Source organism: Ambystoma mexicanum, chromosome 1q (genome assembly GCF_040938575.1).
Source record: "Ambystoma mexicanum isolate Mex_15411 chromosome 1q, UKY_AmexF1_1, whole genome shotgun sequence".
Lineage (NCBI taxonomy): Eukaryota > Metazoa > Chordata > Amphibia > Caudata > Ambystomatidae > Ambystoma > Ambystoma mexicanum.
In genome coordinates this window covers 1,463,292,263-1,463,315,797 of record NC_090922.1, presented here as the reverse complement: position 1 = coordinate 1,463,315,797, position 23,535 = coordinate 1,463,292,263, and the positions used below count along the sequence as shown (strand labels likewise).

Here is a 23,535-nt window from a genome sequence, read left to right as displayed (position 1 = left end):
TGTGGAAACCGCTTTTGGAATAATCTGTGCTCGTCCAGATGTGCCTTGCATTAAGACCCCTGAGGCTGCTTAGTACGTTTCTGTAGGATACTCTTCATGAGTGAGTAACACCTGTACATTCCAAGTCATTATGCAGAGGGCATGCATCTTCATCAGGTGGGCTCACCATGCTGATCATTGTGTCCGATAGATCTATGGGCCTTGCCTCTCTCTAAATTTCATCTTCCAACATGTCCAAAGCCTAAGTGGTTCAACATCACAGCATATTCTGTAACAAGAACTATAACCCCCATTTACCTCCCCTCCCAAAAGCTTCCCATCTCAGAACATAATGTTTGGGAATTCTGTGTCCTGTAGGTCATGAGAATATCAGTCCCACCAGTAGACCTGTTGTAGCCCCAGGATATCTCGTACATAACTTTCTGATGAAAGGGGAGGTTCCATTTTCTTTGTCTGCTTCCTCTCCTTTGTAGGAAGGACTCTTGGCTTCCAAAATAACTCATGTCAAGTTGCAGTTTTTGTAGTAGACCTTTTTAATGCTGATTTGTCCGTTTTTCAGTGGTTAAACTGCCCAGTTCATCTGGTGCAAGAAGTTACCCCCCTTGTTTTCATTGGCCATTTATTTCCATAGAGAAAGGCGGTGCAGTTGGGAATTGCCATCTCTATGGTATTCTCACGTAGCCACTCAGACATGGACTTCAGGACTTTTCCTTTGGCGTATGTTGAGTGGCGAGGTCCATATATATTGATATTCTAGCATCTGTGAAACCTCTCTATTCCTTGCTGTATTCTTTATTTGATGCTTAACAGTAAATCGGTGTGATCAAGGGAGCGCCTCCGGAGCATTCCTTGTCGCCGATGAGTTCACTGCATTATGTCAAGTTCCATGGTGGCATCATCTGGTAACTTTATAACACCGAAATAAATCTTGAACAAACCCCGGGAGGTAGTTATCAGAGACCTGGGCTGCAATATCTCACAAACATTTCCCTATGACTGATTCTCTGCGTCCACTTGCTTGGTTTCCAATGCTTCAAATTGGCAAGACCATTTTTGCCTTCCTTCTAGTCTTCTCTCCCGACTACCTTCCCTACTCTGCTCACGACCTTGGTGCCAACTTCGACCCACCTCCATAACTTCTCACCCTTCACCTCCATATCTACCACCATAGCAAGACATAATCTCCTGAGCATCAGAACAGTAAGACCTCTTCCCTTCAACACTGCTATGCGCCTAATCTCCTCTTTGGTACTCTCGGTCTAACAACTGTGCCAGTCTACTCTGACCTCCCCAAGTAGGCTGTAAACTCCATTGTTGTCTGTACATTCTTCAAACGTCCCCACCTCACCTCCCTAGCCCATCATTTGTAAATACCTTCCGACTCGAGCTCTTCGCACCTCCAACTCCCTCAGGGTCAGCCACTTCTCCAAGCAACGAGTTGGGCTAGATCTTTCCTCGGCTGGGGCCTCCCTCTGGAGCAGCCTCCTGGATCTTGAGGAGAACCAACTTCGGTTCCTGAAACACCTCAAGACCTTACTTTTTGCCTCTGCCTTTGCTCTTCCTCTCCCCTGCTGATCTCTCTCGGCCTCGGCATTTGGCTACCCTCTGATTTTGGGCCCAGATTCCTGCTTACCCTGCCGCACACTTGCACTGCCTCCTGGCAACCCCTGCACTTGGGTCTGTATCTGCAACCCTACATTCCCCTTATGGCACTTATCGGACACCCATTGTCTGCACCTTAGTCTCACACTTACCACCTGCTGGCCGCACTATTTTTTGTTTTGACCATATGTTCTGCACTTTCCACTCCTCCCCTTTGCACTCCCCTCCACCCCCCTCCCTTCCCTTCTCCCCTGCACTTGCACCTCATAAATGTCACTGGGCCTAGTAAGGTCATTCCTTTTGACCTCCATTAATTTATTTTAATTTGCATTTTTAAAGCGCTCACACAGCATGGGCGCATTGAGGCGCTGTTACAGGAATATGTCTTGGTTGCGTATTTATAACGCGCTTAATATCTGGAGGTTTTTAAGCGCGGGCATGGGCATCGAAACTGTGTTGCTTCGTGTCGTCTTGTTTCCAAGGCGAGCACGTTGACACTGAGCTATCCTCCCTTGTTCCCCACCCCTGCTTAGTCACTCTCTGAAACACTTGTGTATGGGCGCAATATAAATAAAATATCACATCAGTTAGGCTTCTTATATAGACTGAGGTCAAAGTATAAATCTCTTCAAAACTATTCAGATTCGCCTAACCCTCTCTATTGGCCCATCTTGCGTCCTACTTTTTTCCCCTCGCTCCCTATGAGAAATCGGCTCACCTCCCTGCCACCTCTCGTCAGTTCCGCTCCCTCTTGTTTCAGCTACCTCTCCTCATTACCTTACTCTGGAATGCTCTTCCTCTTTGCACGAACACTTCATCTCTATTTAAATTCAACTTCCTAGCTCTCCTCCTTTTTGAAGAAGCACTTGCCACCAAATCTCCCTGTTCTCCCCTCCCTGTACCGCTAGACGACCACCCTATGGCTTTTATCCCTCACTTTATATTAAAATGTTGCACTTCCTCACTATCTTTTTCTGATATCGTGCAATACTGTCTTTGTCCCTAGTTCATGCTTCTACCTCTCCTGCATCATCTGGCCTTCTATCCACATCTTCTCGCATTGTCAAGGGCAACAGGACGTTTGCTCTGCAAATCATGTTAAAAAGTTTGGTAAGCGAGTGTTAACGTGGGGGCTCCGTCCCCAACTTGTCCAGCCAGGAGGTTGGAGCCGATCTCACTGAGAAGTGCCAATGAGACACTGGGCAGCAATACAACTCAACATGGGACCAGCTCTGAGGTGGAGCATCTGCCCAATTTGGAAGGAACTAGATCAGGATTTGTTTTCTGGGAAGCTGGTAGGTCACAGGCAGCTCGCTGCAAGCTGTCCTGTTAGAATGTGTACAGTCCTGGCGACAAGGGCTCCCCTGTGCCTGTCAATGGGATCTGTGCTTCCATATTGTGTCGGTTATTTTGGCCAGTTGGGTTTGCCGACCAGTGGGTTCTTGAGAGTGCCAAAGAGGAGCTAAACTTCCAGCTTCATGTCCCTGGTGGAGCCGGATGTACTGTGAGATCTATCTTGCCCAACAGCTCACGAGGCAACCCCCCTTAGTTTCTTATTTTACATTAATGAATTGGATCATTTATTTTAGTTTAGGCTCCGATTCAATGGCAGCAAGTCTTACTTTAAAAAATGTTCCAGCTAAGTTTTGTTTCTGAAAAAGCACATTGGTAGAAGGTTGAGTATTTTTAATATGCCCATGAAGGTTGCACATGTGCGCCACTTGCTTTTTAAATCTACATATGGCTGTCCCTCTGGAACAGCCTCCCTGCCTCCCTTAAACTTGAGGAGAACCATCTCCGGTTCCGGAAGCACCTGAACACCTTTCACTTTGCTTCTGCCGTTTCTCCTCCTCCTCCTGACCCTCCTGGCTGTAACCGGTTACTGCACTGGCTACCTGGACACCCTCTGATCTCGGGCCCAGGTCCCTCCCCCGCCAGCGTCACACACCTGCACTACCCACCAGGCAACCTCCGCACTTGTGGACTGTTCTGTATCCCTACAGTCTCCCTACCAGCCCTTGACACCGATGTTCGCACTTACCCTGCACTTGCCAAATGCTGCCCGTTATTTTTACTTATTTTTTATTCCCTTGTACTGCACTGTTCCTGCCCCCTTCCCACGCCCTTGCGCGATCTGAATGTCACCTGGCCTAGTAGGAACGTTGTCCGTCCTCCCTTTGTTCCTTTCCCTTGCCTCGTCGCGCCTTGAAAAACCTGTTTATAGGCATATTATAAATGCCATATATCATATCATATTCCGTGCTGGAGCCACTGCGACGAAGTTCATTTTTCATAGTAATCATAAATTACGTATGACATGCACTTGTTGCTGGTAACACCCATCTCTAGGGCATTTCCTTGGAAATTTAGAACTGCATTGAACGAACAGTTCTCCTTGATATCCCGGGCAGTGTTGGGCTGATTGTTGGAACTCCAGTCTGCTCGAATTTCTAGGGTACTTGCTGGTCCAATGCTAAAGGCTACTCTGATGGATACTTTCCCCAGAAAAACTCCCCCCTATTGAAAAGGGGAAGACTAAAGGGTGCTTCACGTCTTCAGCATAATTTGAGAAAGTTGAGCACTTCCTGCTTTTATACTGTATGTTTCAGGTGGTGATGTGTACAACCAGCAGATGGGAAATTGTCAATGATTGCAGTATCTTAGTAATGTGAATCTGATAACCTGCTAGAAAGATGGCCTTCCTACAAGACCTTGTCTGTCGATTGCCAAGCCACTTCATAATCAAACGTTCAACCCCACCTAAAATATGCTACCCACTTAAAGCTGCTTCCCCCTCAATCCATAATATTATTTTGGGCACCATTTACAAAGTAAAAGCTTGTAATGTAGGCCATTGTAGGTATTCAGATGTACCCTACCTTATTGAATTGGAACTGCACCACATGTGGGTATCTATAGCACTGTTTTGCTTAATTTACTTCATGTTCCAAATTTGAGCATTCTTGCTGTTTAAAACTGGTTGGGCGACCACTGCTCGTTCTTTACTTTATATAATTGGTCTATCTTTCTAAAATGAAATGAGTCCTACTTAATGACCAAATAAAACCCATAACTTGCACATATTCATATGTCCCGTCCCCTTTCCTCCTTACTTGTGACATTCCATCCGACAGGACCGGAGCACTTTTGTCCAAAAGCATCAAAAATAAAAATGTTGTCCTTTATTTTTACACGGGGCCACCAAACGTGGCCGTAAACCCACCCTCCTGAGCTCCACCTCGCGCATTGCCCTTCAGTCCTTTTCTCTGCACGGTCGGGGGCAGATGCACTAGCATCTCCAGGAATCTTTCTTTTTATTCCCTTTTGTCCTTTCTTCTCCGGTTCCTCCGGCATCTTGTCCTCACTCTATGGCGGAGCGTCTGGGATTCATGTCCTGCTCATCCTGCGAACATGTTTCACGAGGGCGGATCCCCACTCTTTGCCTGAAGTGTCTAGGCCCGGAACACCGTTGGGACTTGTGCTTTTATTGCAACTCCCTTTCTGTTCAGACACTCCCGCGGCATCTTGTCCGGTGGGAGGAGGTGTTTCAACGCGTTCCTCCACCACATTTGTCGCTCTTCATCGATGAGAAAAAGAAACGCCCATTGAGTTTTCCTTTTTTGGGCGCCATGGCCAGGGGACTCCTTCCCGGGGTCTTCCATGACCAGGAGGGGCTCAAGTAGCTTTCTACCCTGGGTATCCCTGAGGTGTCCCGCAAGTGGCCTAATAGGTGCACCAGAGCTTCCTCAGAGGGCCCCTGCAGTAGGCCTGCCAAAACCTGACATTCTTCCGAGGTTCCCCGTTAAGCGGGCTAAAGTTCAGCAGTTATGTGGCTCTGGGTACTGGGGGTTCACCCTGAGGTATCGGTTTCTGGAGCTTTCCACACAGTCTCGGCTCGAGGCCCCTCTTGATGGAGCTAAATGTACCGGGTTCCATCCCGAGGTTCCCCTTCTTGGGGCTAAATCCAATACCTCTTGAGGGCCCTGGTGGTGACTTATATCCCTCAACCTTCCCACGTTTAGGGGCGTGGTGGTACCAGTTCTGTCGAGGGGGCAAAGAAGGCGGTCACGCACCACAGTCCTTCCAGTACTGGCTCTTCCGAGGTTCCTTCACTGGAGGCTAATTCTGGGGCAGTCCCGGAGGTGTCCAGTAAACAACCTAGATCTGCCAGTACCGGGTCTGCCGAGGGTCCTTGCTTCAAGGCTAAAATGTCACACAAGGAGACCAGTGCCTCACTTTCTCCTGTGACGCAGTTCACCTCTGGTGTTGTCGAAATGGTGGCCCAACCTCTCTGGAACGCGGCAGCCATTTTGACTACCTCTTACACCAATGTTCACTACAGCTGGTGCTGGGGGGGGGCTGGGACTCATTTTGGGGTAGAGCAGCCTTTTGTACGCCATGTGGATAACAAGAACACGTTCCACCTTTCAATCGATTGGCGTGCTCTGGCACTGCTGCCTCATAGCCTTTCCCTCCTGGTTCCGCACCCCTGATCTATGTGGACCCAATTGGTGGAGGGCCTTCCTGGCAACCATCCTCATTGCCATGGGGATATGCCCCTTCAGAGTGGCCTCTGCCCACTCCAGCACCTAGACCTTTGTCAGAGGATGGGGTTGTTCGGAAATTTCAGACGCTGATGCATTCTGATCCCATGAAGGTGTACTTTGAGTATCTGTTTGGGGAAATTTATCCTAGACCTCCTGTAACGCCTCCTGCTTCAGCAGATCCTACGCATGCTTCTGTGGTGCCACCTCCTCCACCTCTCCCTGCAGGACCTCTTCCACCACTTCCACCGCTGCCTCCGCTTTCCCAGATAGAAAAGACGTCAGGTGCTCTTCCAAACACTTTAGGGCCTGAGGCGCCACGTGCAGCGGATCAGTCTTTTGCTCCCGCTTCACTGGATGAGGACCAGGCAGACAAAGACAGTGATGAGCCACCCGAGCCACCCGCTCTATTAGAGCATTTCATGACTAGGTGCTGGACATGATGGCCTTGCTTGACATTCCAGTACCTGAGGCCCCACTCTGAAGGAGGGGGTGCTTTCTGTGGCCTACTCAATCGCCTAAGGAGTGCACCGGCCTGGTCCTCCAGAAGGACGTCTTGGCTGAGGCCTGCAAGGTCTGTGAAAAACCTCATTCCAGGCAGCATCTCAATAAAAGGATTGATGCTCTACACAAACTTCCTACCTCGGAGGCCATAGCTTTATCGGCTTGTCTGCTCCCATCGTCGACAGTGGTGGCAGAAGCAACCACCCTCCAGTCCAAGCCGTCCTCTACATCCTCCACTGTAGTGGTCCATATCCTCTCCAAGGAGGACTAACTTCTTGACGTCATTGGCAAGAAAGTATTTTCCATTTTGGCGCTACAACTTCATCAGGCTAACACCAAGCTTACTCTGGCGGCGGCCAATGTCAGGCTGTGGAGGGAGCTAATTGATTTCCAGGAATTGTATTCCTGCGGATAGGCTCGAGGACTTCAAAGCCAGAGTGTTGGCACAGGATCTACTGGAGCCTGTGGCGCACTACATAGAAACCGCCGCTCGAGGCCTTATGGTCGGGTTTGACATCTCCTGCCAAGCGTGGCTCCATGCAACGAAGCTCTCAAAGGAAGTGCAGGACAAGGTGCTTCATCTTCCTTTTGACGGTAAGGAATGGTTCCATTCCTCCACAGAGGAGGAACTCCCAAAGACAAAGGCAAGCACTCAAACAGCCAAATCTATCGGTCCTGTCAAAAGCTCTGGCTAAGGCTCCTTATACACAGAGGTTAGGGTCCCAAACTCTGTCCTTCTCTGGATTCAGCGGTTTTCAGGATTGCTGTGCCCGCCGATCTGAGGCTCCAGCTGGCAGTCCCCATCGCAGCAGCAAGGTGGCTGGTTTTTCTCTCGGCCATCAGCCACCTCTCCTGGGACAGGTAGTCTCCCTGCCGACAAATCTTCTGAATTATATTTTTTGTTGGTCACACGAGACTCTGGTTGGAGGATGAATTTCTTCTCATCTGGAGGCGTGGGAGACCATCACCGAAGGTGGATGCGTTTTTTTCAATCGCTCGTGCCAGCTTCCGCTTTCCCCTCCCCAACACCCCACCCTTCAAACCTCCCTTCCAACAGACTGGTTTGCCCCTCCCCCATAGCTGAGGTACAGAATCTTCTAGACCTCAGAGCGGTGGAGCCTGCCCCCCCCCCTCTCAGGGAGCAAGGGGAGGGCTACTACTCCTGCCTGTTCAGTGCCCAAACCCAACCAGGCTGGCCTGCGCACTATCCTCAATCTTTCCAAGTTCAATCTTTCTCTTCCCCTAAGAGAAATTCAAGATGATTACGCCCTGCCAGATAAAGTCCTCTCCGGAAGGGCGACTGGCTCAGCGTGTTAGACCTCCAGGATGCATACATGCGCCTTCTGATTTGGAGCCTGCATCGAAAATATCTGCGATTCTCTGTGGGAGCAGAACACTTAGTTTTGTGTACTCCCTTTTGGTCTCAGCTCAGCACCACATGTCTTTACGAAGATCAGTCATTGCAGCATTCCTCAGACTTCAGGGGATTCATGTATACCCATACTTGGACAATTGGCTCCTGCGCAGTCCTTGCCCACAGAGGGTTTTGACCAATCTTCAGTCACTCATGCAGCGCCTGTTCCATCTTGGGCTGTCTGTGAATTGGCAGAAATCATCCATGACTGTCGCTCAAGACCTGATCTTCTGGGTTTCCGTTGGAATATGGTAAGTTCCAAGGTGTTCCTAATGATGGTCAAGATTGCAGACCGGTCTACCACGTGTCTGCTCTTCCTACAGTTGTCGCACATAATGGCCTGGTGGTTCCAAAGACTTTTAGGTATGGTCTCTTGTGTGCTAGCGCTACCTCTTGCACGTCTGTGGATGAAGCGCACTCAGCTAGCTCTCCGGAGCTGCTGGTCTCCAGCTTCGGAGCCGGATTCCAAGATGATTCATCCTGCATGAAGGCGGATCTACAATGGTGGTCCTCTGCCAACAACCTCTCAGTAGAGGGCCTCTTTCCAGGAGCCCTGCCCTGCACACACGTAATGGTTGCAACAGACTCCTCCCTTCTGTGGTGGCGTGCAACGCTGCGTCACCTCAAAGTATTCGACTTGTGGGCGCCTCAGGACAGGCAGTTGCATATCAATTACCTGGAATTCCTGGCTGTCTGGCGCATTAAAGCTTTTCAACCGACTATCACCAACAGTGTAGTCCGTGTTCGCATGCACAATTCTGTGGCGATGTTTTACATCAACAAGCAGGGCGGCACCAATTCACATCTCCTTGTGGATCTTGCCATGTGGTTGTACACATCCTGGGTCACATCAATGTGACTGCAGATTCACTCTGTCGTCAGTCGAGTGGGAAATGAACAGTGATGTCCTCTCCAACATTTTCCTTGTAACTTCTACAGACGCCCTCTTCATGCATCCAGGGTCGGGGTCGGACTCGGAGCGTCCTCCCTGGGGGACACCCTTGAGATTCTGTGGGACAAAATGAAGGCTTACTCCTTCCCTCCATTGCCACTGATTCATCTGTCACTCTGCAAGCTCAGGACTGCATCAAACTGCACTCCTGTTCATAGCTCCTTGGGGGCCAGCCAGATTCTGCTTTTCGAAACGTCTGCATTTGTGGATTCTTCCACTGTTCAGATTGCCTCTGATACCCGACCTTCACCAGAGCGTTCACCAGCTGTGGCACCTCTTCCCTGAATCGTTCAGCTTGGCAGCCTGGTGCAAGGCCCAAGTCTACTTCCGTGCTTCTGCTAGTAAATTGGCAATATATACAATGGCCACATGGAAAATGGCCAATCACGGGGGGAATATTCCATGTCTCAGTTAGTTTTGTCTGTCTGTTTTTTCAGCGAGATGTCGTTCCGGGTTATAAGATCCTTAATGTTTTTGCTACGTTTGAAAGCGACTGTTGTTCTGGGTACAGGTGTCTGGCTTTTTTCCAAAATCGTCCAGTTTTGTTGGATGATTTTTTTTAAAAATTTTGTTAGACATATTGCTGAAAGTGTTGACGAAAACCATTTTGTCTTGGTGGTCCTTGTTTGACTTGTGTCCTTCATATTCAAGAAGGGACTCATGATGGTTTTTAGCTTTTTTGGTCACCTTTCTTGGGTAGCCTCTTATTTCCAGATTCTCTAGCATTTTTTTTTTAGCCTTAAAAATTGGCCATTTGGGAGGTTGTCCCTCACGTGTTTAGGATGGAAGCTTTCAGTGCAACATCGTGTTTCTATTTGTGGGTTTACTGTAGGGTTTAACAAACAGTGTCTTAGAGATGGTATCCACCGAGATGTTCATGTCCAAGAAGTTCAGGTTGTCAGTGCTCGAGTTGGCAGTGAAGTACAAAAATCTGTTTTGAGTATTAAACCATATGAGGAACGCCACGAGCATGTTTCTGGAGCCTTGCCAAATGACACACATATCGTCAAAATATCTCCTCCATTTTTTTTATATTCAAGAGCTTATTGGTGTGCATGTTAAGTTTGTTCAAACAGTTCCATGTATAGGTTCTCAATGCTGGGTGCCAAAGTGGCGCCCATTGCGGTCCCCTGGATTTTTTTATAAAAATCCCCATTGAAGTGGAAATAACTTTCTTGCAGGCTCATTTCGGCACACCATAGAATGAAGGAGATTGGTGTTTTGCCTACCTTATGATATGGAAGTAGTCTTTTAACATCTCTATGGATGCTCTCTGAGGTATATTGGTATACAAAGCCACCACATCCAGACCTACAAGAATTCCCAAATCTGGGTCGAAAGGAGCACCTTCAACTTCCTCAATCTGCATCGTATCTTGTACATATGATGCCATTTCTCCAGACCAGTGGCTGAAGTAATGTCTGCAAATCTTGACAGTGGTTCAAGTACAGACTACCCCTGAAACTATAGGTCTACCAGGTGGTTCTGATGGGGACTTGTGTATCTTTGTAAGGGTGTAGAACTGGGTATTCTCGGTTGTTCCTTAATGAGTCTGCATCTCTGGATGTAATCCACCCACTTTGTCTTGCTTTTTCAACTTTAAGGCTGATGAGTTCTTTGAGTCTTGGTGTGGGGTCGTTTTCAAGGTGCAGGTAGCAGTTTAGATCCAGAAGTTGTCTGTTACATTCACAAATGTATTTCTCTCTATCCTGTAAAACGATTGCACCGCCTTTATCCGCTTTGCAGATTATGATGGTCTCATTATTGAGATTATTCATTGCTGTCTTCTCTGGTATTCATATTAATGAATGTGGCTTTTTCCCTTGTCTTTTTTTCCAAGTATTTCCAGATCGTGTAATACCCTTCTGGAAGACATTAGCCTCGCCACTCTGTGCCTGGCTAGGTACACAGTAAGTGGATTTGTTGTGTAATCAAGAGTCGGAAATTTCAGGTTCATGACTGGTGCCTTCAAAATGTTGGAAAGTGTGGATTTTTCTCAGGAAGGAAACAAATTCCTGACGGAAGCTGAAAGGGTGATGTGTATTCGTCGGGACGAAGCCCATCCCTTTCTCAATGACATTCTTTTCATAGTCCGTTGGTGTGTGACGACAGATTCGCCATAATGCTTGCATGCTTCTGGTGATTCGCGGCTCTTAGTCCCGGTCCTCTGGGTTCCTGTCTAAAAAAGGAAGAGGGGGATTTTGTGCGGCTATTCACTTATTTTGGTAATGCCTGCGGTTCGTGGTGTTCCTGCCCTGGTAGTTACGTGACCCTCTTGGTCGACGATTAGATTGTCCTTGTCTGGGGGTAGGATCGCCGTTGGAGCTAACATTGCTGGAATTAAAAGATGTGTTCATGAATTGGACTTTTTTCTGTCCTCCTGTCAGGTTTCCTCCTGTTTGTATAATATATGTGTAAAGTGCTTGATATTTTGGGAGTGCAATGCAATTTTGGGGAACTGTAGCCCCTGGTGACCTTTTCCCAGGTGACTTTATCAATGGATACCCCTACAATTACATTAACCTAACCAAGCAAGACATAACCGAACTTCAAACCGAGCGCTACACCACATAGTGAAGGTTAACCTACCTAACCTGAGAGCACAGCATGACCTGACCCAACACCACATCGTAATTCATCACAAAAGCATAACACAGATTTGAGCATTCTCAACCATGTATTGAAGTGTGTGTATAAAGGTGGAGGTATAAACCTTGGAAAACTAGAGTAGGAACACTCGCTGACAAGGAAGCATTTTTTTTGGCAGCGACACAATTACTTCTGCCCCATGCAACACAACCCCTGTATGCCTACCAAAAGGGAAGAGTCTTTGAACCCCAATTGTACTTTAAGGTGAGAGCAGCTACTGCAGCTTCCACTGTTCTGTTGCTGGCATTTCATACCAAACTGCTGCGCTGGTCTCCAGTGTTACACTGGTTAATAGCTGCTCAGAAATCAGTTTTGTTGATTTAACTTTAATTGTCTTCTCAGCAGCCGTGCCTCTGTCCCCTAAATCTCCAACCGTCCCTCGCACTCCAAATTCTCTGCACCCTCCCACATTGGTGTCACTCTGATGCAACTTTTCACATTCCTAACATCCAGGCCACTGGATGGCTATGATGGAGACTGTAAATGTACTTTGCTGTTGATGCGCCCAGTGCGTATGTACACGGGTAATGTGCGGATCGCTTTGTTTTGGGCTTGTATGGACTTCTTACTAGCACGTTGCCACTGTTACGTTGGTGTAATGGTAAAGAAAGGCAACGTTAGTTTCCTTCGTGAAAAAGCATCTATGTACCCCGCGTCTGCTAAGCCACAACACCCCATGGGCCTTCAGATGAATTGAAGTGCCTGAGAACTGACACCATGTTCTAAACGCGGGTCTTGAAGCCTGTTTAGTGAAATGCAAAAGTAAAAAAATGGATTCTAACTTAAGTGGGTGATTGCTAAGAGTTACATTTGTACATTGTAAGGTTGATTGGTGGGTAGCACTTTAGATTTCAGTGCACTGTGGCCCTACTGCACCGGAAAGGGAGCCGTGCGCACTAGACTCGGTAGGAGCTGGATCCTAGAACCTGTGAGTACAGCAAAGCAAGGGATCACCCCTGTACTCCTCTATCACCATGCTATGCATTAGTCTGCAAGTATGGGAAGCTGAAGGCTCATTGAAGCCAAGTTATTCCATTAGTATCCTGATGCAGGATCAAATTCGTGCAGGCCATCTCGGTGTAGAGAGAGGATCACCAGAGTGCTATGGGAGAGGCAACAAGGTAGCTAACAGGTTAGGAGGCTGTTGGTCCTTGGGTTTACGAGGTTAGAGGGGAGTGCTCAACAGGGTTTAAATTATTAGGAGAATTTAAGCTAGGAAGTAGAGATGGCAAATTATCAAATTGCATCAAGCTGTTACAGCAAAATTGCTTGATGCAAATTGGAAGAATTAAAATTTTAATCTTTATTTGAGCTTTGACATTTCACTATCAAATCAAGAAGCGTACAAGAAAGCTATGTTGAGCAGTCATTTGCACACTAGAACCGATTAAGCTTTGCCTTAAAAGGGCACTGGTCAGAATGAAGTGAATGGTGCACATGGCAAGACTTGGGTACATTGTTGGAAAGGTGGCAAGTTTGCTGAATGGATTGGAAAGGATGGTGCACTGACTCGGAGGGGAGAGAAAAGCATCATTGCTGGTTTTTGGCAAAAGAGCAACCCATCTGTGCTGGGAAGATTGAGAAGAAAGGATGGTAAAAGCAAGGGGATTAGAAGGCAGACTGCTATTGGATTGGATAAAGGGGAGGCCTGGTGTCCATTTTGGCAAAAAAGGAATGAGTTGGAAAATGGACTGTGAGGAATAATGAAATGTTGCTTGCTTCAGTCCTTCGTCCACACAGGAACCTTTAGTAGTGAGTGCATAGTTGGATATAGATATGTCAGCAGCCAAGTTGAAATTTAGGAAGCCCCCCCCCTCCCCTACTGCTAACATTGGTGAAGGCTGTGCGGCATCAGGTACATTGTATGCAACTGTAATCGGAGTTACAATCTGAGTTCTGCTGGACCTCAGTCATGTTTTTGGAATATCCAATGTAGGAAAGCTGTTTGAAATTCAATATATGCTGTAATCCTTAATGGTAGACTAGTAACACCCACCCTCTGTATTTCCTAGTGAAAGAGCTTCATGTTGTATCCAATTGATTTACATTGTACGGAATGAGGAGATCAGTGTTTGTGCCCCACCCACATGTGCAGGGTGTGTTCAAAGGAGTTACTTATCTTTAATCAGGAACGCCTTTACCCCAGAGGGAGGACGGAAGGTCGCCTTGTTAAAGCATGTATCGTTCGTTTCTTTGAGTGTGAAGCTGCTTCTGATTTGTATGGACTGTAGGTGTTCCCGATTCAGTGCTGGTGTTGACTGTTTTTCTCTTTGATGATCCTCTTGTTCTGCAGGTGCCCCGGATCCTACTGCTGGCGCTAGCATTGATGATGAAAACTGCTGGCATTTGGACGAGGAACAGGTGAGGGAGCAGGTAAAGCTGTTCCTCACGCAGGGTGGATACTATGGCTCCGGAAAGCAGCTCAACTCCATGTTTGCCAAGGTGAGTAAGGAAAAGGTTGCCATTCCATTGACCTTCAGCTGGGCACTACATAGTAGTAAGATGCAGCACATAACAGCACAACTTGACCTTCCCCATTCCATCCATTACATTGCAAAGCTAATCTTCTGCACAACCACAGTGTACATAGCCAGCAGAAACGCAATAAATGCTTCCTTGCCTTAGCGGGGGAGGGTGTGGGGGAAACCATCATGCTGTGTGTTTTTGGCCAGTGGGAAATATTAATCGCGCGTATTGTGTTCATAGCCAACCCTTAAAGGCATGCTGCTATTGTGTGTACAGCCAACGCATCGCATGCTTCCTTTGTGCCAGTCTTCATTGAGGGCGTGTCACATGCTTCATGTATTTCATTTGTACGTGGTGGGAAAGAGCGTTGTTCTGCATTGTATTTAGTGAATTGTCAAGCCTCACTAGCTCGCATTGTATTTGTAGGATACCCGATTCTACTCTTCCCTTTGTTACCGTGGTAACCAGCCAATTCTTCATTTCCAATGTCAGGTGCGGGAGATGCTACGGATGAGGGATTCCAATGGGGCCAGGATGCTAACATTAATCACGGAGCAGTTCATGGCAGATCCACGTCTGTCCCTTTGGAGGCAGCAGGGGACCGGCATGACTGACAAGTGCCGGCAGCTGTGGGACGAGCTGGGTAAGTGCAGTAAAAAGGCCTGGTATTCTGTGCTAGTGCAAACAGCTGAAGCCCCCATAAGAAGTGTGCTAGAGCCTGATGGGGCGAAGTGCACTCGGGTGTGCAAATGAGTGGGTAGGGCCTCTAAAGTGGCCTTGGATTCGGTGCTAGTGTTGTGTTAAGACCTGACATAATCCCTTGTCGGGTGTTGTGAAATGTGATGGAGAAATCTGTGACAAGATGGCAACCACAGTAGAGTGTTTAAGTGCTGGATACTTGGGGATCATTGGGATAAGTACATTGCAGGAGCGTCTGCATAGATGAAAGTAGCCCTGGTGGTCTCCCCGTGAGGGGATGGGGCAGTGCAATGCAGAGTCCCTGCAGTAGAACGTGGGTGTATAAACAGAAGCAGGAACTGGGGTAAATAAAAGGGGGAAGGTTCCTAGCACGAGAAACTGCCTTTAGCAATTGCAGATCTTTTTGTTGCTAGCTTCATAGTGCATTACTTCTACGCAGTCATAAACGGATTAACCTTATATTAAATAAGCTAATATTGTTTAGCTTTCAAATGCATGGGAAACGTAATAAATCACCTAATGCTCAAAGACAAATAGTTTATTCATATGCATAAGTGACTTTGACACGTGAAATGAAATCAGAACATAACAGTAAAAAATGTACATCACAAAGAGCTATACAGTACTAAGCAAGTGTGCCATTAGCTGAAAGGGTTTAATTTGCCAACATGTAAACAGACTTGGCTAATGCAGGCTACTAAGTCATGAGCCAATCTAACCGAGTTCTACTCTGATCTAAAATTATGAAGTAATCTTTTTATCACGCAGTTTTTCACAATCTAACAGGGTCAACATCTGAATGTCATAAATGCGAAGATGCTGTAAAATGTAAATGCCAACTTGTGGAAGACATTTCAACCACTAGTTATTTAAAAGCCTTCGTCGGGACAGTAGTTCATAAAAACCCTGTATAGAAAAGCACAACAGGAGTATGTTTAAGTTACTAAAGAAATGTTCCAAGCAGCATGTAATGGAGAACACCAAGTGGTGGAGAGATCACCATGTTTTATAATGAAGAGTAGCCAATGTTCACACACAGGGAAAATGGGTTATAACTGGCATCTGCTGATGACAGAAGCCATGTTACCAAAACTGATGGTTACTAGAATGCAGACAATCCATGGACTGCCATTTCCGAATGGGTTCCCATGTGTTCGCAGGAATAAAAAAAGAACCTCTCCGCATGCCATGTTCCTTGTGTAGGCTTGTATGGACAGCGAGAGCAATATAGCATAAAGCTCCTTCTATATAAGACAGTGTTCGGGAAAAGGCAATGCTGGTAGCCAGTGCATCTCCTGCCACGTTACCAAACTGCACCTCTGCTGGTACAGAGCCTGCGTGTATAGTGCTTACCGTGATTTCAGTTTAACGGCTCTCCCAAATGATGGAGAGACAGTCTAGTGCCGTAGGCGTCCACTATAAATAATGGAGTTTCTAGCGTAATGTGCGTTGGAACGCAAAGACGTCCAGGCAGAGGGTGCTCGTCTGTTTGAAGCGAACGTGAAGGGTTACATAACTAATACGTGAACTAACTGGAGTCCATTAGAACAGGACTGAACAATCTGTGTTGTAAAGGTCATTTGTTTGCAAGGAAAGAGTCTCATATTGTATCCTCTGGGTGTTTGGGAGGGGCGGAGTGGCTATATATGGCCACTGGATGCCTTGGTCTCTAATCTGGTGCCTGTAGCCTCCTGAATAGATTGGCTGGCATGCACAGATAATTTCTGGGGAGAATGTAGATTTTATCCTTTGTTTGAAACCCTTCCCTGAATGTTTGGGGATGTCAGAATTGAGTCTACCAATGGTTGGACAAGATAGGTTTTCATGTGCATTGATGAGCGAAAAACATGGTTCACACCCATCCACCAGTGTGGGGGGGGTATACAATACGACCAATACGACCCCTTACCCCACACGCCTTGCTGCAGGAACACAAGCTTGCACTCCTGGAAGGCCTGCTGCTCATGGAAGGGAACTGAACCTTTGCACCAGCATCTTAAGAGTTCCAAGGAAAGCTCTACTACTCCAGCCAAGCAGGGACCGAATGCTGTGCTCCTTCCCTCTGATCCCACAGGGGCAGCTGGGTTCACCTCGTATGCCCATGGGTCCAGTCTCCTTGCAGCTCCTGGCGTTGCCTTAATCACCTATCCTTTTCCTGCAGATGACTTGGCAATCCTCCGTTACAGTTGTACCAGACCTTCCTCATCTGGGGACAACTGGCAAGGTACCTGGCTACACTGCTGTCTGGCAAACTCCTGCAGCGTGTGCTGCCTCTTTCTTGACCGCAAGCTGCAGAGACTGAGGGTACTGGCTCCTCTCTAGTTTGGTCCGAAAGCTAATCTTCCAGTAATCCTGAGTCTCGTGATGCCAATCCCACTTCTGGGCTCCTGCTCTAGAGCCCATGGATATTTTAGGAACCAAACATTTTCGGTGAGCACTAAATTCAACTCTGCAGACCCGCTCACTAGTTCCCAAACTGGCTGAGTAAATGGACTCTTTAGACATCTGTCCTGTGCCGAGGGTTCTACTGGTCTCCTCTTCACTGGGGTATGACCACTGTATCCTGTGGTCTCTGGGCAACCTTTCCTCTAGACCGCACACTGCACCTGCACTGGGACTGGCTCTCAGACTCTGGGATTAATATTTCTTTCCTCTGGCACTGATGGGGGGTTTATTCTTAATTTCCTACTCCTCTGGAGGTTTCTTCTTCACAACTAACAGTCTGCCATCCATCATATCCAATCAAAGCATTGGAACTGCGCATCTGTTATTTTTCACACAGGTGTGATCTTTACTGCAAAGAGCACTGCTTTCTGTATCTCTCCATTGGCTTCCACTTAACTGACTTTTCCCTGCCCTTTATGAACAAATAGCAGGGTTTGAAATTAAGATTCGATGAGCAGGAGCTAAAACCAGATCCCGGGTGTGGGGCATCACCCAGTAGGGAGGTTAATACAGGGTAACCGGGAGAGAGTAACCAGCCCACTGCAGATCGAACTTCCACAGTTTAATTCTTGCATATTATGTATGAGCCATTATGTTTAAATCTGTAATGGATATGTCCTTAACATTATCAAATGCAAAGGTAATGCCTTTTTTGTAAGGCACCAGTTGGCATGCGGAGCCAAAAGTAGCTCCTGGTAGCTGTTGGTTCAATCCAACAAGGCTGTCCTAGTTTAGAAGCAAGAACTAAATAGCTCCCAACTCCCAGCAATTTCCAACCCTGAGATCGTAAACTCTGACTTTTTTAAAAGTTGTCCAGCAACAATTCAAAGAACTCCGACAACACATTTCCTATATTTACCTCGATCCTGTAAGAATTTGTCACTTACCTCCTGTATAATAAACATATTTTTCTAATCCTAGTATATGGACTATAGTTTGAGTATTCAAAGTGTTTGCTGTACCTTCTGACCTCCCTGCTTACCTCCTGAGATGTAAGCTTGGGATGTTTGCCCCCGCGCCAGTGGATCTGCCTGCACCCTGGAAAAAGACCCTAGGGAAAATTCCAACAGTGGCAAATCGGGAACTGCAACAAAATTAAGCTGGTCAATAAAAAATAAACTTAAAGGTCAAAAAAGAAACTCAGAAAAGATTCTCAAACTGACAAGGCTAAAGTAATGGGACCACACCTAAAGTTATACCTGCGTTGGTAGCAAGGAGGTTGGAGTTTGATGAATCTTGTAACCATACTTCCTGTAACACATAGTAGTTTTAACAGAGGAATGAGATTTTTGGATTGAATTATGAAGGCAATACATCTGGGAACACAGCCACATGCTGCACAGCAGCATAACACCCATTCCACCAAATAGGCATTTTCAGGATAGCTGTTGCAAAAAGTGTATGTCTCCATGCCAATGAAAGACTGCAATATTAGAGCGCAACCCGGAGATGGCTCGTGCACCCCACATCAATGATGCCACTAAGGCCAGTGGTGCGCTGCCCTGTGTAGTGAATGCCAAAGTTTGTGTAATACATCCATATGCCCCGCTTGCTACATACTCTAAGGCAGGTCTCAGTACAAGCAAAAACTAGGACCAAATCAACATGCTCTGAAGTGGCTACAAGGTCCATTGGAGTATAAGTGCATGGTAACTACTAACTGGTTGACGGGTGGGGTCCTTGTCTCTTACCCCTCCCCCACACCTCCGCCCTGTGTCTAGTAATGTGGATACTTGTTTCGAGGGGATTGGGTCCTCCGACGTATTCCATATCTATGACAGGTAATGTCCACAGCTGTGCTGCTTCGGAAAATCTTTGGCGTCTGCGTCCTGCGTCGATGCGCCGTCCCCGAGGACCTCCTCCGAAGTGTCCGGATCCGCTCCTTGCGCAGGAAATTCAAGCCCTGCTGGAGAAAGGCGCCATAGAACTGGTGCCTGTAGCGGAGAGGAACAAGGGTTGGTATTCCCCTTATTTTTTGATATCGAAGAAAGACTGGGGATTGAGACCCATCATGGACTTGCGCGGTTTGAACAAACTCCTCAGGAAGGACAAGTTCAAGATGGTGACTCTTTCTCAAGTCCTCCAGGCCCTTCAACTTCAGGACTGGTTGGTGTCTCTCGACCTCAAGGATGCTTACTTCCATGTGCCGATCCATCCCAAGCACAAGAAGTACCCGAGGTTCGCGGTTGGCGACTCGCACTTTCAGTTTCGGGTCCTGCCGTTTGGATTGATCTCCGCCCCGAGGGTTTTCACCAAGCTCATGGTGGTGGTGGCAGCGCATCTCAGGAAAGGGGGGATTCACGTCTACCCCTACCTGGACGATTGGTTGATCAGGGGGAGCTCTCCCGAGCAAGTCCTGGATCATCTGTCCGTCACCTGCCACTCCCTTCACAGGCTGTGCTTCTCCCTCAATTTAAAGAAGTCCCATTTGACACCAACGCAGCGGCTCCAGTACATCGGAGCAGTGCTCGACACGTCCCTGGGGCAGTGTTTTCCTCCTCAGGTGAGGGCTCTTCACATTCAGCAGATGGTGCACAAGTTTTAGTTTGCCCACAATCTCCTAGCGTCCGAGTTCTTGAGACTGCTCTGCCTCATGGCATCCTGCATTCTTCTGGTGCCAGAGGCTCGTCTGCGGATGAGATCTTTGCAGTGGGCACTCAAGCTCCAGTGGTCTCAGTCCTCCGGCAGGCTGTCGGACCCTGTTCCGGTGCCGTCCTCGGTAGCCCGGGACCTTCTGTGGTGGGCCGTCGAGGGCAATCTGATGAAGGGGGCCCCATTTTGGCTGCCCTGGCCGGAGGTGACGGTCGTGACGGACGCATCCCTCACGGGATTGGGAGCTCATGTCAACGAGTTGACAGTCAGCGGTCGTTGGTCTCCGTCGGAGTCCAGACTCCATATCAATCTGTTGGAGCTGAGGGCCGTCAGGCTAGCCCTGAAGGCTTTTCTGCCGACTGTGCGTGGAAAGAGTGTCCTGATTCTAACGGACAACACAGTGGCCATGCACTACCTCAACAAAAAGGGGGGGGGGCAAGGTCACTTCAGCTGTGCAGGGAGGCGATGCAGCTCGAATTCTGGGCCATCCAGCAGGAAGTTTCGATCTCGGCTGTTCATCTGGCCGGAGACGACAACGAGACGGCGGACGCTCTGAGCAGGCAGAGCCTGATCTCTCACGAGTGGGAGCTGGCTCAGGAGATTCTCCTGCAGATCTTCGCCCTTTGGGGGACCCCTCAAGTGGATCTCTTCGCCTCCAGTGTCAACTGGAAGTGCGAAAGATTTTGCTCGCGGGAATTTCCTCCAAAAGGAGCCTTAGGAGACGCGTTTGTGGTGGAGTGGTCATTCCCACTGCTGTACGCGTTTCCTCCAGTCCCCACCATCCCGCAAGTGCTGCGGAGGTTACGGAGGTTCGGTTCCCGGATGATCCTCATTGCTCCGGCGTGGGCCCGGAGGACGTGGTACCCGGAACTTCTAGACTTGTCCATCTGCCCTCCACGTCGTCTTCCCTACTGAGACGATCTGCTCTCACGGGGGGGGGTCAGGTTCTCCATCCAGAGGTCAGATCCCTCAATCTTCACGCTTGGCTTCTGAAAGGTTGAGGTGTAAGGATTGGGACCTCCCTGAAGACGTGATGAAGGTGTTGCTCTCGGCCAGGCGGCCGGCAACAAAGTCTCTGTGCCGTTGGAGAAAGTTCTGCGTCTGGTGCAGAGTTCAGAATGTGGATCCTTTTTGAATGTGACATTCCCATGGTTTTGTCTTTTTTGCTTTCTTTGGCCCACAGGGGCTTGCAAGTGGGGACCATTAAAGGTTACCTCGCGGCGCTGTCCATATTTAAGCGCTCGTCTGAAGAGTGTTCCTATTTTAAGATTCCTTTAATTTCGCAGTTTTTGAAAGGGCTCACTAATGTGTTCCCTCCGTTACCTTTTTTGGTGCCAGGTTGGGATTTGAACCTTGTTCTTAAGTTTCTTATGGGTGCTCCATTTGAGCCTTTACATTCTTGCCCTTTGAGGCTGTTGACTCTGAAAACGGTGTTTTTGGTTGCGGTTACTTCCGCTCGCAGAGTGAGTGAGTTACAGGCACTTTCAGTTAAGCCACCCTTCACTGTGTTTCATAAGGACAGGGTTGTCCTTAGAGTTCGTCCTTTTTTTCTTCCGAAGGTGGTTTCGGAATTTCATTTGAGCCATAAGGTGGTTCTTTCGGCATTCTATCCTCCTCCACATCCTGGTAAGGAAGAGGAGAGGCTTCATAGGCTTGATCCTCGGAGAGCGTTGCGCTTTTATATTTCGCGCATGTCCCGGGTCAGAGTGGACGATCAACTTTTCATTGGTTACGCTGGAAAGCGTTTGGGACAAGCTGTGACGAAACAGACTGTCTCGTTGGATTATTTTAGCTATCTCCGAGTGTTACAGCTTGGCGAGTAAGGACCCTCCGGCTGGCTTGCGGGCCCATTCTACCAGAGGAGTGGCTGCGTCTACTGCCCTGCAGAGGGGAGTTCCTATTCGTCACATCTGTGATGCAGCCACCTGGGCTTTAGTACATACTTTTGTATGTCACTATTCCCTCGATTCCATCAGAGGGCAAGATCTGGCCTTTGGCAAGGCAGTTCTCTATTCCGCAATTTGATTGGGCATGCTAAATTTGTATTCTAAATACTTTCCCACCTCCTTGCTTGGTACTGCTTTGGGAGTCTGTCATAGATATGGAATACGTCGGAGGATCCAATCCCCTCGAAGAACAAGTTACTTTCTTACCTGGTAACGTTCTTTCGATGGGATGGTCTGACGACGTATTCCATATCGCTCCCTCCCTGCCTTCCCCGCTGCAGAATTTCTTTTGCGATTGCAGCTTGCGTTCCGCAAGGCCTTGTGTGTCTGACTGGCAGAAAACTGGTGGCACACGTTCTGGGAAAAAACTATAACTGAGGCTATGGGCGTCGTGCGTCCTAATTATCACATCGGGTGACGTCGGCCTTCGGAGGAGGTACTCGGGGACAGCGCATCGACGCAGGACGCAGACACCAAAGATTTTCCAAAGCAGCACAGCTGTGGACATTACCTGTCATAGATATGGAATACGTCGTCGGACCATCCCATCGAAAGAACGTTACCAGGTAAGAAAGTAACTTGTTCTTCTCCATACCAACACAAATAAACAAGCAATTTGCCAAGATCAGATTTCGTCCATTGGTTCAGGAAATCGGCAGAAGGCTTTTACGCCCTTACAGTCTCAAGCTCAGAATATTATGTATATTGTCAATGCCAAAGGATCCTGTTATATGTGGGGCAAGGGTGTCCTGGGACCCAGAAGTATCTAGTCTTAAAGACTTGCACTCCTTTGTTTCGAACAATAATGCTAATACCTAGAATGCTATGGGCACCTCTAGGCCGCTCACATTTCTATTAATTATTACCCGCTCTTTTATTAAACCCTCCACAGAGATTGCAAATGATCTTCTGGCAAAAAATATTGTGCCATAAGGGGAACTTGGGTTCATGCCTCTGCTGGCCCAGTGCTCGGCCCTTGCTGTTCTACCAGGTTATAATATCCTTACAACTGACCGTACTACGGGTCAGGGTGGAAATGTTCCTCTAATTTATCTGTTCCCTGCCACTTCAGGTTATTACTGAAGGGCCAAATGGCTGGTATATCATGCTTGCCAAACTGCTAGCTACCCCTAATGCCACCATTGACATCCTTATTTAGCGACGTTCTACAACTATGCCAGTCTTTCCCACTCAGTTCTGCGACAGCTTAACAACACTGCTAAAACAATCTTCTAAAGTTTTTGTCCTGGTAGATTTCAGCTTTGGACTTCCTTTTGAGTGACTCCATGGGAGCTGGAGTCCATTTTAACTAATTTGGGTGTCTCTCCCCGGGTGGCCAAGGCCATGCATGCCTAAGGGCAGGACCCGAGACTGAATGGCAAGTCGCAATATCATTAATGGTCTTGATGTTAGTCCATGCCCTTGGTCCGATAACATGCTAGTCCGCTTCAATCTTGTTTGTACCTCTCAGTATAAGAAATCTTTGACTGGGCCATGATCACCTCAAAATCCTCGCAGGCTCCCTGCTGTAGTGTTAGCCTCCCGTCTGGAGGCTACTCTGAACTGGCAGACGCATACCAAGATATGATTCTAAAGGCTGTGTTTATAGTGGCGCATATCAAGACGCGAGGCAGGTCAAGAACCTGGAAATTAATTATTGGTATTCAGCTGAAATTCAAGAGCTGAAAACGGTTACACGTATAGTTTTTGAGCTATGGAGAA

At 47.8% G+C, this 23,535-nt stretch overlaps 1 protein-coding gene across 1 annotated transcript in view; it reads left to right on the top strand.

The window, feature by feature from the left end:
- The window catches only part of ZSWIM5 (zinc finger SWIM-type containing 5), a 547,686-nt gene that overhangs the window by 232,225 nt on the left and 291,926 nt on the right, over window positions 1–23,535 (top strand). Inside the window, exons 3-4 of the mRNA XM_069642358.1 lie at window positions 13,959–14,107; window positions 14,624–14,774. Of these exons, the coding sequence (XP_069498459.1) occupies window positions 13,959–14,107; window positions 14,624–14,774 (300 nt within the window). The remainder of the gene's footprint in view (window positions 1–13,958; window positions 14,108–14,623; window positions 14,775–23,535) is intronic.